We start from the raw sequence: 14,927 nt of genomic DNA, 5'->3' as shown, positions 1-14,927 counted from the left end.
TAACTGAGCCACACAGGTGCCCCTAAAATTTATTTATTATTTAATTTACATCCAAGTTAGTTTGTATATGGTGCAACAATGATTTCAGGAGTAGATGCCACTTACCCATTTAGCCCATCCCCCCTCCCACAAACTTTTAGCAAACTTTATTTTTCAGAGCAGTTTTAGGTGCACAGCAAAATCAAGAGGAAGGTACAGAGATTTCCCATACATCCCTTGACCCTATTTATGCCCCCATAAATTGACAAATCTCAGTCCTGACTCTCTCCCACTTGTGTTGTATTTGTTGTTGCCATTGTTGAAATTGGCAAGCTTATTCTAAAAATGTTAAAATGCAAAAAAATGTAGAATATCCAAACCAATCTTGAAAAGCAACTAATTGACTTGCCATAATTAACGTTCATAGGATTGAGGGCCATCTTCTCATCTTGTGAATTTTCTCTTTAATGTTTTGCCCAATTTTCTATTTGCTTTATGGCCTTTTCCTTGATTTTAAAGTATCTCATGCTACCCTACCATCTGTCCTACATATTACTTCTCCCTGAATCTTGTGTGTACATCTGGGAATACTTCTTCCCAAGGCAAAGTCTGAAAATAAAGGACAGCCTGGTTGACTGATGAGAGACGAGGGAGCAGTGCCCTTTGGATGATTTGGGAAGCAGGTCACAACCTCCTGTGGAGGTACATGGACATTGGGGCTGCCCATGGATTCTGAGGCAGGATAGACTAGCTTCAAGTGGGATATTCTCCAGGGGTAAAAGACATGGGGCCATAAATGGTAAGAATTGTGGTATTTAAGTCAGAGGAGAGACTAGGTACCAGATCAAAGAGAGATGCTCAGTATGAGCCAATTGTGGTGTTGGCCCGATTCTGGAAACACGAGAGCATTGAGGAAAATACCCATTTGGAGATATTATGAAAGAGACCCTTGACCCAGCCTTGAGTTTCAATTCTACTATGGATGGCAATGCTGACTCTGAACTTAGATTTTTCCACAGGGAACATAGAAACAGCTACTCTTCAGGAACTTCCCATAAGTTACCAAGAATTACCATTAATTACCAGAAGTGGCTTGTAAAGACTTGCAGTGGGGATAAAATCCTCTCATTAGAGATGCCCCAGACTCTCCATGCAGACAGTGTCACCTAGACTACACATGACATGGTAATGGCATCTCTGTGGGGAGATCAGGTCTAGGGGCCCTATAACTATGGCTCATCCTGGTTGACACTTCTCTGCACAAAGCTCTGGAGCAAAGACAAGCCAGGTGAGTGCTTCTTTATGTTCAGTCTCAGGGCAATAACCAGGAGACAAGGAGTCTGCAATAGGACAAGAATTCAAAACTGGGTTTGTGTAGTAAGGTTGTAGAGGTGCTCTGGCTGGGCTGGTGACTAGTGCATATGTGCTGGGGAGTGTCCCTGGGTGGGACTACAGTGGGGAGATTCACTGCAGATCTCTGTGTGCTAGGGTCCCTGCCAAGGAGAGAGAAAGAAGATGGGGATCTCGTTGGGCTCTGAGCCAAGCTTTGGATGAGCAGAGCCACTGACCTTAGCCATGTTCAAAAGTCTGCTAATTTTCTCAGACCTAACAGATTTTTAGGTTTGTGTGTATATACAAGTAGAAACTTCATGTGTAGAGCTTAGGTTATAACTTCAAAATCCTGACATTAATAAGATCCGTTGACACACACATTCATGTACAAACAGATATTCCGAGAGAAAAACAGTCTGTGGTGTAATGATATTATGATTTAATGACCCTATTTTTTTTCTTTCTGAAATCCTACTGCTAGAGGATGCAATTGCCTCTTTTATTCCTCCTGAGATTTTTGGGAGGTCAGTTTTTTGGTTTTGTTCTGTATTGTGTGTGTGTGTGTGTGTGTGTGTGTGTGGCATCAAGAGAGAAAAAATGTTAGATGAATTGTATTTAATTTTCAAGTCTCAGAAGTAGTTTGGAGGAACATACCTGATCTGTTCTTCCCATTTAACATAGTAATACATTTTCTTCATATCCCTGGTAGTGGTAGATACTCAAAACAAGGGAAAAAATACTACCTACCATAATCAAAATTTCTACTCTTACCACTTTGAAAAAAATTATTTAATGTTTGTTTATTTTGGAGAGAGAGAGAGACAGAGACAGAGTATGGGCAGGGGAGGGACAGAGAGAGAGGGAGACACAGAATCTGAAACAGGCTCCAGGCTCTGAGCTGTCAGCACAGAGCCCAATGTGGGGCTCAAACTCACAAACCACGAGATCATGACATGAGCCAAGGTCAGACACTTAACCAACTGGGCTACCCAGGCACCCTGTCTACTTTTAACACTATATGGGAACTAACTTTCCTCTGGTCACTGTGATCAACACTTGACATGGAAATCACATTGTGTGTTCACTCTGAGGACATTTTAGGGTCATATTGTATATTCAGAAGGGTACTGATTTTTTTCCTTCTGTCTAATCACTCTGATGAATAACGTTAAGAGTTCTCGAAAGCTGACAGTTGATTTTCTTGCAATTTTAATGAGTTATATTATCTTATACATTTGAACATGGGTTTGCATTTTCCTACTTCATTATCTTAGGTTAATGAATTGTGGTGACAGGATAATTGTGAACTCTAAAAGGGATACAGTGTGCCTGTCTCCTCTCACTCATTTATTCACTAAATGTATATTTATTTAACACTTTTTGTGGGTCAATCACATTTTTTTTTTAAGCAAGGCAGGCATGGTGCTTAGATTCATGGCAACTTACATTTTGGCGAAGAGTCAGATTATAAAAGTAAATAGAAATACAAAGTAATAACGTGAAATTGTGAATTGGTGTCCATGACATGCTCTCAAGGTTGAGTTGCCTGTAGGATATGACTGTGTCTCCCTTTTCAGAAGGAGAAAAGGCCCAGGATCCCTTCATGAGGTCATGTAAGTATAAGAAGAGTCCTTATGCCAGCACTAACACAGCCTGCTGTTCACTCCAGACCGCCCTGAAGCATTCACCATGTCTTTTCAGAACAATGTCCAAAGAACCACAGGGGAAGTGGCTCTGACAACCATCTTGCTTTTCCAGATGGGCATTGGGACTCTGGCCAATGTCACCCTCTTCTTCTTTAATGTCTCTCCAATCTTGTGTGGACACAAGCAGAGGCTCCCCAACACCATTCTCACCCACAAGGCTGTAGCCAATCTCTTAGTTCTTCTCTCTGCTGGGATTCCCCACAAGATGGCGGCTTTTGTTTTGAGGAAGCCCCTGTCCAGTCTTGGGTGTAAATTTGTATATTATGTACACAGAGTAGCTCGCAGCACCACCATGTGCTGCACCTGTGTCCTGAGCACCCATCAGTTCTTCATACTCATCCCAGAGAGGGCGGTGTGGACGATGCTCAGAGGAAGAGCCCCCAAGATCATTGATCCTTCCTGTTGTATCTGCTGGATGTTCAGTGTCTTAATGAATATCTATGTTCCTGTGAAAGTCACTGGTTCACAGGACACAGGAAACAGTAGTGACATCCTCGGGAAGTGGTTCTGCTCATCCTCAACTCTGAGTGCAGGCAATGTCATCCTGTGGTTTGTCTCCGATGCCATGTTTATTGGTCTCATGATCTGGTCCAGTGGCTCTATGGCGCTGTTCCTGTACAGGCACCACCAGAGAATGCAGTACATTCACACCCCCAATGGCTACCGCAAATGTTCCCTGGAGACCAGAGCTGCCCACACCGTCCTGATGCTGGTGGCCACCTTTGTGAACTTTTATGCGCTGAATTCCATTTTTGTGGTTTATGTCGCTGCCTTTTTAGATTTCCGTCTATGGTTGATAGAGACTTCTAATATTTTGGCTTCATGTTTCCCCACTTTTAGCCCCTTCTTGCTGATCCTTCGGGATTCTGGGGTTCCTAGGTCCCACTCTTGAGTTGTTAGAAATCAAATGTAAATATGCAGAAGACAGCTTTGATAACTACCATGATCACTGTATTCAGTGACCGTTTACTCAACACTGTTTTTTTTACATAATATCCACAGTGATCTTAAAGGGTGACTTTGATACTGGGGTTGCACCAAGAGACCTCAAAGTCAATCTGCAAATTATGAGCTTGAAACGGACACACAAAGTTGTTGAGGAAACATGTCTCCCCCTTGACCACTGCAGCTGCTGAAACGAATCTATTTTCTTCAGGAGTATTCGAAGTGTTTCTGCAAATTTTATCTCAGTGTGGGCATGCCGGACACACTGGCATACATTGGTACATAAATCCAATATTTATGTAGATAAATACAACTCCATGGAGGGCAGAGGCTTTATTTCATGGATGCAGGTAAGAAACCTGGCAGATGGAGGAGTTTTCTATGTGACTTTCTTACTGTATTTCACTCCTGTTTCCCTAATATGCTGTAGTATTACACAGAAAATCAATGTTGTCCAATGGGTTGCTTTGCCTTTGAACCTTGCAGATTTTCTTTACATGGTTGAGTTCATTGATCAGATAAACAAAGTAGGAGTGCCTGGGTGGCTCAGTCGGTTGAGCATCGGACTTCAGCTGAGGTAATGATCTCGCAATTCATGAGTTCGAGCCCTGAGTCGGGCTCTTTGCTGACAGCTCAGAGCCTGGAGCCTGCTTCAGATTCTGTGTCTCCCTCTCTCTCTGCCCATCCACTGCTTGGACTCTGTCTCTTTAAAAATAAATAAACATTAAATACGCTTAAAAAAAGATAAAGTAATATTGAGGGTTAAAGCTACCATTTGTAGATTTGTCATTTGGATTTTTTAGTTTACCACTGAAATATAGAAACTGGGGACTTAATTTTGTCTTTGTCCCATCTGCTTTTTTCTTTGTTTTTCCTTTTGCCTCTTTTTGGGATGTCTGATATTTCTAATAGTCCCCTTTAAAAATTAGTGGTGACAAGGAGCCTGGGTGGCTCAGTTGGTTAAGCGTCCAACTTCGGCTCAGGTTATAATTTCATGGTTTGTGAGTTCAAGCCCCATGTTGGGTTCTGCTCTGACAGCACAGAGCCTGCTTGGGGTCTTCTGTCTCCCTTTCTCCCTGCCCCCTCCCACTTTCACTTTCTATCTCTCTCAAAAATAAATAAAGATTGAAAAATTAATGGTGTTAAGGTATAACTATTTTTAGTGGTTGTTGTAGCTGTTTTAAAGCGGCTTTCCAGGGCACCTGGGTGGTTCAGTCATTACGTGTCCAGCTTCAGCTCAGGTCATGATCTCACAGTCCATGAGTTCGAGCCCCGTGTCAGGCTCCGTGCTGACAGCTCAGAGCCTGGAGCCTGCTGCGGATTCTGTGTCTCCCTCTCTCTCTGCCCCTCCCCCGCTCACACTCTGTCTCTCTCCCTCTTTTAAAAATAAATAAGCATTAAAAAAATAAAAATAAATAAAGTGGCTTTCCAAAATGTTATATCCTAGTTAGAACTACTATTGACCATTTCACAGAATATGTAAGAATTTTACAATAGTGTAATTCCATGTATCTTATAATTTTTATATTATTTTTATAAATTTTTATTCTACATATGTTATTACCCACAATTAATGCTATTATTTTTTGCTGTCACGAGCCAGTTGTCTCTTATAGAAAATAAGGAATTATAATATAGTACAGATTACACATGTATCCATATGATTGCCAATTCTGCTGATAATAATCCTTTTGTGTGTATTTTCCTCTGGTAGAATTTTCCTTCAGTATTAAGCACCTCCTTCAGCTGTTTTGGAATACAGGTTTGCTCTGTGTGAATTGTTTCAGTGTTTATTTATTTAAATATATATTTATTTCACTTGCTGTTTTTCCTATTGTACAAAATGTCTATTTGAAAAAAAGTAATAAAATATGATCAATGATAAAAATATTTAGCAATATCCAATCTCATTTTAAAAATTGAGAAATTCAATGCCTTTGAATTATTTTTATTTTTAAAATTATTAATTTGAAATAATTTCAAATATACATAATTTTCTTTCTTCTCCAGATACCCCAATAGTTAACATTTTACCACACTTATTTATCAACTAATTTCTGTGTGTTATATTCTGTTATCACTTTTTTTTTTCTGACTCACTTGAGAGCAATGCACATACAAGGTGTACATCATCCCAAACTCACTAGTGTGGTTTTCCCTCAAACAAAGACATGACTACATAACAATATTTTGTCCTTTGATTTAGAAAATCAATGTAGATACACCACCACTGCTGTGTCCACGGGTCATACTCAAATTTTCCAAGAGATCCAAAAACATCTCCTTTTCCTTTCTGGTTGTGATTCCCAACTGGGAATGTGTGCTATGCTTCGTTGCCCATGTCTCTTCCTTCTTCTCCAGGCTCAAACTGTTAGGAAGACTTTCCCTTTCTTTTATATTCTCACCCTGTTTTGTTCTGTTGAATGACACTCCCCTGGGTCTCTCTGGGCTTCTTACGACCAAACTCAGCTCACACTTCCTTGGTAGCAGGACCTTGGAAAAGAGGCTGTCCTCTTCCCAATGTTTCTCATCATGGCACATTATGGGGAGATGTCTTTCCTTTTTTAGGTTTATTTATTTATTTTTAGAGAGCAAGAGAGCTCAAGTGGTGAAGGGATAGAGAGTCAGAGAGAATCCCAAACAGGCTCCACATTGCCAGCGCAGAGACTGATACAGGGCTCAAACTCACGAACTGTGAGATAACCTGAGCTGAAGTTGGACATTTAACTGACTGAGCCACCCAGGTGCCCATTTTTTTTTTTAAGTAGGCTTCATACCCAGAGCAGAGCCCAACACTGGCTTGAGCTCAAGACCCTGAGATCAAGACCTGAGCTGAGATCAAGAGTTGGATGCTTAACCAACTGAACCACCCAGGCACCCCAATGGGGAGATATCTTGAGACTATCCTAATATGCTGTTCCTCGTCACCTTATACTCACCTGCCTTAGCTGTCACAGCTCCCATGAGAATCAATAAACAATAGGATGGTTCTCTCATATCAGCCCTCAACATTAGTAGGAATCTACTGAAGAAAGAGGCTTCCCTTCACCCCATGTATTTATTTATTCATTCATTCATTCATTCACTTCTATTCCTCAAAAGGATCCCTAAATTCTTGTATGATTTAATAGATTGCATTCTGATACAGTCACTTATCTGTTTTTATGTTCATGTAGTCCCAGATTGGCCAATAGAAGATCTGTATAGCTGCACGGTTTAAAAAAAGGAGTCATTGTAGGCTCATCTTGTGCTGTTCTCCATGTAGCCCTTGCATCCATCATTTCACCAAAGAATACTGATGCCTTCAAATGGAGATTGGTTGCTAGACACTAAGACCTGTTTTTAGCTTTTTACATTGCTCCTAGTATGCCATTCCTTCTGGGCCCTCCCAGCAAAAACTCATGATTAGGTTTCATACACATGCACACATGCATGTCCATAATGAACTATGAGTTACTCACATTTGAATTACTCCAATTCAAAACCAACCCCCAGGATTAATTCTAGCTTCTCTCTGTTCTCTGCTTATAAACAGTGACAAAGCTGTGCTACATTCACATATATATATATATATATATATTTTTTAATATATGAAATTTATTGTCAAATTGGTTTCCATACAACACCCAGTGCTCATCCCAAAAGGTGCCCTCCTCAATACCCATCACCCACCCTCCCCTCCCTCCCACCCCCCATCAACCCTCAGTTTGTTCTCAGTTTTTAAGAGTCTCTTATGCTTTGGCTCTCTCCCACTCTAACCTCTTTTTTTTTTTTTTCCTTCCCCTTCCCCATGGGTTTCCGCTAAGTTTCTCAGGATCCACATAAGAGTGAAACCATATGGTATCTGTCTTTCTCTGTATGGCTTATTTCACTTAGCATTACACTCTCCAGTTCCATCCACGTTGCTACAAAGGGCCATATTTCGTTCTTTCTCATTGCCATGTAGTACTCCATTGTGTATATAAACCACGATTACTTCAATATATTTCTTATTTGCTCAACCGTGATTTACATGCTCGAGGATCCCAATCTCGTAACTACTCTGCTTGCGTCCTGCATCTGCTTTCTCCCATCCCCCCAGCACTCTCATTCAATGCAGGTTTCTTGCTACTGTTCCTGACATGGCTCTCCTATCTCCTCACCACCTGCGTCCCTGGATTGGTGGTGACTAAAACACTCAACGACATGGTTGCTTTGCCTACTCCTGCCCTCACTGCCCTGCATTCTTAGAAGGATTCCTTCTACTACCTCTACTCTATTCTACCTACTACCTCTGCAGTTCTGCCAACTGCACAGCAGCCCATGAGGGGAAGGGCATGGCAAGAGAGGGATGAACATGGGAAAGAGGAGAGAAGAAGGTGTCACCCGAATTTCTGAAGGGCTTTCTCACTGGATGCAAAACTGTACACTGACCCTTGGCTTCTTTCCTTTCATTTGCCCAAGATTGCAGAGCTGGAGTGGGAGAGGCTACAATCAAAGATAGATGGGTCTGGCAGCCACTTGTAAATGTAGAAGAATGATGGAATTAGAGTATCGTTGACTGGCAATTGCCATAGAGAAAGATTATTTGATAGTTGTTTTTTTGCTTTTGTTTTTGTTTTTTCAGTTCTCTGGCATTTTCATGTGGCCAGATCCAGAAGGATCCCACTTTACTTAAGCCCAAAGTTGTTTTTGGTGGGAATTCATTTCAGTCCCCCAAAGTCATGACAGTTTCTTCCCTGACTTCCACCCTCTTGCATATCCTGCACTTTCCAGTCTACAAAATATGCTGCTTTGAACCATCCAAGGACAGGTCTTGGGCTTAGCATTTTTGTGTGGCTGTGACAGGCAGGCTTGCTCTTGATTCCACACACAATTTTACTGGAACCAGAGGCCTTAACTCTTGAAAGAACCCATCACTTCAAGCACCAGGGGAAGCATACATGGAGATCACCAAATCTGTGGCACAAGCAAATGACTTGGATAATACAAGTATCTGCAATTGACACCAAATCCTCTCTCTGAAAGTCATCATCTCTGTAAGAAGGAAAACGAAATGGGAGTAGCTCTGTGGAAAGCAAGTGAAGGGAACTGAGGGGGGAAGGCAGAGGGTCTGAACACATCAAATGTTCCCACAGGAAAATCAACATCCGCAGAACTTAAATCATTGCTGTCGACTTAGATAAGTACAGGTCTACAATTGTTGGGGAAACTGTTCTCTTTACAGTGACTGTAACAAATTACTTGCTTGTTTATCCTTTTTATCTTTTTAATGTATTTTTTAATGTTTTATTTATTTTTGAGAGAGCAAGCAGGGGAGGGGCAGAGGGAGAAAGAGAGAGAGAGAGAGAGAGAGAGAGAGAGAGAGAGAGAGAGAGAGAGAGAGAGGATCCCAAACAGGCTCTGCGCTGTTAGCACAGAGCCCAACATGGGGCTTACACTCATGAACTGTGAGATCGTGACCTGAACTAAGGTAAACTCAGAGGCTCAACCAACAGGGCCACAGATGGCTTGTTTATCCTTTCTATTAAAGCAAACAAATTTACTTCTGGGCTATGAGATCTTATGCTCCTAGCAACCTGTTGGGTCATTCAACATTTTATGAATCAGAGCAGACATCTAATCACATCAACCACGGTACCATTTTTAACATTTCTGCTCTATCCGTGCTCTTATATAGTCATTATCTTCATTATAATGCTTGTGGTTAATGAGTCTACAGGCTTGTGTGCTTGAAAACATCCATTAAAATTTCTATTTTAATGAGCAAATGTTAAATAGTGCTCTTTGAAATGATAAATGTTCAAACTGGTATAAAATATTGTGGGTGAAACATAGTGTTAGAGAATTAGCCCTAGGGGCACCTGGGTGGCTCAGTCTGTTAAGCATCTGACTCTTGATCGCAGCGTAGGTCTTGATCTCAGCGTTGTGAGTTCAAGTCCCACATGGGGCTCTGCACAGGGGGTGAAGCTTACTTTAAAAAATTAGGGGTGCCTGGGTGGCTCAGTCACTTGAGCATCGGACTCTTAATTTTGGCTCGGGTCGTGATCCCAGGGTCATGGGATCAGGACCTGTGTTGGGTGTCACACTGAATGTGGAGGCTCCTTGGGATTCTCTGTCTGTCTCCCTCTGCCCCTCTGCTCCTCTCCCCTTCTTGTCTTCTCTCATTCTCTTTCTAAAATAAAATTTAAAAAAGAATTAGCCCTAAAAGTAGAATAAAAAACACGAAGACATACTCGATAGTAAACAAAAGCTGGTAAAAAAGAACAATTTCTGGGTGAAAAGACTGTTGGAAACCCATGGAGGGGGTGTAAGGTTGTCCCAGAGGTTGGGGGCACTACAGGCTTTCAGATACAGGGTGGGTTGCTGGCACTGGAAGTCTGAATTCTTTTGTTATCATATTAGATTTCCTATATGGCTTTGCCCTAAGCCCAATGCATAGATAAAGGAATGCTTTATCCCTGTGCAAATGATCCAGGAGGGGAGTCTGGTTGCACAATGAGAGGCTCAGGAGGCAGGGCTGAGTGGGTACTTGGAAGGGAAATTATCTTCCTTTGGAGTCATGTGGGTATTAGGGATACCCATATTTTGGTGTGGGGAAGACGGTTTGAAAATGGGCTATTTTCCAGACTGAAAAGCCATAGGGTCATAAATAGCAAGAAGCATGGAATTTAAAGTCATGTTAAGACCAGAGCCCTGACCCAGCGATCACGGTCAGTATTTTGGAAAGCTGAAAAAGCACCGAGGAGCACGCCCCCTTGGAAATCCAGCAAAGGGAGTCCTGTAGAGACTTTCCTGGTGTAATCTGAAACTGGTCCCCATACATAGAGGGCAGAGACAGACCAGAGAAAGATGCAAGCACCTCCAGGTTGGTAGGTGGCCATTTTAACAGCAAAAGGAACTTAGCACACGAGACTTGTCTTGGGCAGCAGCAAGACTAACGAATCCCCACATCTGCTCTCCAACCCTTAAAGGTTTGTAAAGAGGCATTAACTGGGCTCAGGCATGTGTACTGTGCAGGTGTTTTCAACATCACATCACTCTGTCAAGGCTACGTCCTTGGAGCAGCCTCTGGTGTGGGAAAACCAAGCGGATCCTACATTCCAAGGTCAGAGGAGAGAATGAAGTGCCTCTGAGTATCTGGGTTCAGCTCATGGGTAAGTCACTAGTCACATCTTCTTGATCATGTTCCCTGATGCACCTTTGGGTATCCCTTTAATGCCAGGTTACAACTGGTTCTGAGTTACAGTTTTCCACAGAGAATGTAGACAAATTTTCCGGCTAGCTGTTTGGCTACCCATCCCCCCCATGGGGATCTTCTCATTAATTGCCAGAAGTTGTCCTTAATCATGAAATAGGATGGTGGTGATTTGCACTGGGGATAAAATTTATGCTCTGTTGGAGACACCCCTGATGTTCTATGCAGGTAGTGTTACCAAGACAACAGGTGACATCTGTGTGGGGAGATCAGGTCTAGGAATCTGTCTCTATAACTATGGCTAGTCCTGTCTGACACTTCTGTGCACGGACTCTGGAGCAAAAACCCGCCAGGTGAATGCTTTCTTATGTTCAGGGCAAAACCCAGGAGAGCAGGGTCTCCAACAAGAGAGGTACTTGAGGGTGTGGTTGTGCACCAACATTGGGCAGGACACATGCCCACCGTGTCTCACTCTGAGGGTCTGTGTCTGTGCCACAGCTGGGTGGAGGGTGTGTGTGTGTGTGTGTGTTGGGGGTGTCTCAGAGTGGGACCAGATTCGTGTGGTTCATTGCAAATCCTGTGCCTTGGGTCCCTGACCATAAGAGAGAGGAGGCCCTGGTCTCTTTGGAATCTGTGCCAAGCCCTTGATGACCAGAGTCACTGAGTTCTTTCCCATTGTTTTTTTTTTTTTTATATAAATTTTTTTTTAACATTTATTTTTGAGACAGAGAGCATGAACAGGGGAGGGTCAGAGAAAGAGGGAGACACAGAATCTGAAACAGGCTCCAGGCTCTGAGCTGTCAGCACAGAGCCTGACACGGGGCTCAAACCCACGGACCACGAGATCATGACCTGAGCCGAAGTCGGATGCTTAACCGACTGAGCCACCCAGGCATCCCTCTTTCCCATTGTTAAAAAGGAATTATTTGGGGCACCTGAGTGGCTCAGTCAGTTAAGCATCTGACTTCGGCTTAGGTCACGGTCTTGCGGTCTGTGGGTTTGACCCCATGTCCGGCTCTATGCTGACAGCTCAGAGCCTGGACCTGCTTTAAATTCTGTGTCTCTTTCTCTCTCTGCCCCTGCCCTGCTCATGCTCTCTCTCTGTCTCTCTCTCTCTCTCTCTCTCTCTGTCTCTCTCTCTCTCTCTCTCTCAAAAATAGACATTGAGAAAACATTTTTTAAAAAAGGTATTGTTTTATTGGCCCTGAGCAGATTGAGGCTTGCATGTGAAGCAGCTCTCAGTGTCTCTCTATCCAGGGCCTTTTTCCCTGTTGTCCACAGCACGTGATGATGCCTCTAGAAGGCTCTTCTGGGCTCTACGTTATCACTTTACTACAAAGCAGCTCTAGGGTCTGCGTTCACCTGTGATGAGATGGGGTGCACACCCCTCTGCCGGCTCAGCACCACAGTTAACTCTGGCTGCTTCCATATACTGTATGTACCTAGTCACAGAAGCAAGAAGATTCTGGAAAATACGAGGAAGCTAGTGGAATAGAAAGTGTAGGCACAAGAGACACAGCTGCCTTTAAATTTCTTTCTTTCTTTCTTTCTTTCTTTCTTTCTTTCTTTCTTTCTTTCTTTCTTTTCTTTCTTTCTTTTTTTCCTTTAAACTTTGTTTTAGTGAAAGCGGAGCTGTATCATCGGAAATGTTGTTGCAAAAATAGGGCTTCAGGGTCTTTTCTTTCTTTTTAGGACCGGCTGGCATGCAGTTTGTCCTGTTATGTGGCAAGCGAGTCACTGAGGCTACAGTAAAATCCAGCACCCTGGCGTGCCAGGGAATTTTCAGGTAATTAATTGTAAGTCAAAGGAGACACCAGAAAGCATTCTGTCTTTCCTCCTGCGATTGTGGCTCACCGTGTCCAGATGGTACGGTTTGAGCATCTATCAGGAGCATCTATTAGGAGAATACTTCATGCCCTCACAAAGCTCAGTGCAGGGGTAGAGAGAGAATGAAGGAGTAAATAAGGCAAGGGATACGCCCCACTTTGAGATGAAGAGAAGAAGCAGGTGTGGTGATGGAAAAGGACCGTCAGGTGTCTGAGCAGGTGAAGTAGAGTGCGTTGCAGCTAGAGGAGGTGGGAGATGTTTGGGGTGCGGGGCGGAGGGGCATCCAGGAGGAGAAGGAGGAACGTGCGTTCCTTGCGTGATGAAGTGAAGACACGTTTCTGGTTCTTTCTAGGGAAGTGAGTTCAGCTGGCTCCTATAAGAAAAGGGATGGAGGGCGCGATAGGTTGGAAATGTAATCGGCTTCCTGGCCAGAAATGCAGTTGTCCTCCTGTGTGTCCCTGCCAGCGGTAAGTAGTGACAGCTTTGGGCTGCACTGCTCTTTTCTATTGTTTTGCTGGCTTCTGTTTCGTTATTTATGTTCTGCTATTTGTTATTTCCTTCCTTCTACATACTTTGCGCTTCATTTGTTTTCTCTCTCTCTCTCTCTCTCTCTCTCTCTCTCTTTTTTAGTTCCTTGAGGTATAAAGTGAGGTGGTTTATTGAGCTCTTTCTTTTTCCTTAAGGTAGGCGTTTATCCCTATAAATAGCCCCCTTAGAACAGTTTTTGTTGAATCCCATAAGTTTGGTGTATTGTGTTTGCGTTTATGCTGGTCTCACAATATTTTTTTGGCTTCCCTTTTGGTTTCTTCTTTGCTCCATTGGATGTTCGGGAGTGCGTGGTTTGATCTGCACATAAATGTGGATTTTCCAGGTTTCCTGCTGTTACCGATTATTAGTTTCATGTCATTGTGGCTCGAAAAGATACTTGATGCAATTTCAGTCTTTGCAAGTCTGTTAAGATGTGTTTTGGGTGGTAACCTAGGACGTCTCCGGGCAGATACTCTGCATGTGTGCATGGAGGTACGTGTATCTGCTGCTGTGGGCAGGTGGTCAGGATATCTGTAGGTCTAGCTGGTCTATATTGAGCTCTGGGGGCAATGCTTCTATTGAGACTCTGGCGACCTATCCACTGAGGAGCGTGGGGGCATTGCTCATACTCTAAATGAGTAGAAAAGGGCCCTTCTACCTTTAACTTGGTGCAGGAAGAGGAGAGAGAAAATTTTAGTGAGATGACCTCTGGTTCATTTTCTTTTTTTTTTTTTTACGTTTATTTTATTTTTGGGACAGGGAGAGACAGAGCATGAACGGGGGAGGGGCAGAGAGAGGGAGACACAGAATCAGAAACAGGCTCCAGGCTCTGAGCCATCAGCCCAGAGCCTGACGCGGGGCTCGAACTCACGGACCGCGAGATCGTGACCTGGCTGAAGTCGGACGCTTAACCGACTGCGCCACCCAGGCGCCCCCCTCTGGTTCATTTTCAAGTCTCACACAATAGTGTGAGTGTTGGAGTATAGTTGATCTGTTCATTGCATTTTCCATGTTATTATTCTTCCCTCCTATCCCTCGCTGTGGCAGGAAATTAAAACAAGGGAACAAATAACACCTGTTATAAAAATAGTTCCTACCACCACTTGAGAACTTTGTTCTACCTGTTGTGATCTCAGACATGAAATTGACCTTGCATATCTACATGTGGTTTACGAACGCTGGTCTAGTGTTGATGCAGACTTTACTTTTCTATAGTCTTTAAAAATTTTTTCATGTTTATTTATTTTTGAGACAAAGAGCACAAAGTGGGGGAGGGTCAGAGAGAGAGGGAGACACAGAATCATAAGCAGGGTCCAGGCTCTCAGATCTCAATGCAAGGTTTAAACCCATGGACCATGAGATCATGATTTGAGCTGTAATCGGATGCTCAACTGACTGAGTCACCCAAGTGCCCCATCCAAACTTTACTTTTA

At 43.0% G+C, this 14,927-nt stretch overlaps 1 protein-coding gene across 1 annotated transcript; it reads left to right on the top strand.

Moving 5' to 3' along the window:
- The first annotated feature begins 3,000 nt into the window (after window positions 1–3,000).
- Window positions 3,001–3,909, top strand: FELCATV1R5 (vomeronasal 1 receptor felCatV1R5). Its single transcript, NM_001167477.1, is given in 1 exon segment — window positions 3,001–3,909. A coding segment is annotated over 1 exon segment (909 nt).
- Window positions 3,910–14,927: the final 11,018 nt, after the last annotated feature.

Source organism: Felis catus, chromosome E2 (assembly GCF_018350175.1).
Source record: "Felis catus isolate Fca126 chromosome E2, F.catus_Fca126_mat1.0, whole genome shotgun sequence".
NCBI classification, from domain to species: Eukaryota; Metazoa; Chordata; class Mammalia; order Carnivora; family Felidae; genus Felis; species Felis catus.
The sequence above is the reverse complement of the archived record's forward strand: the minus strand, read 5'-3'. Positions and strand labels throughout refer to the sequence as shown.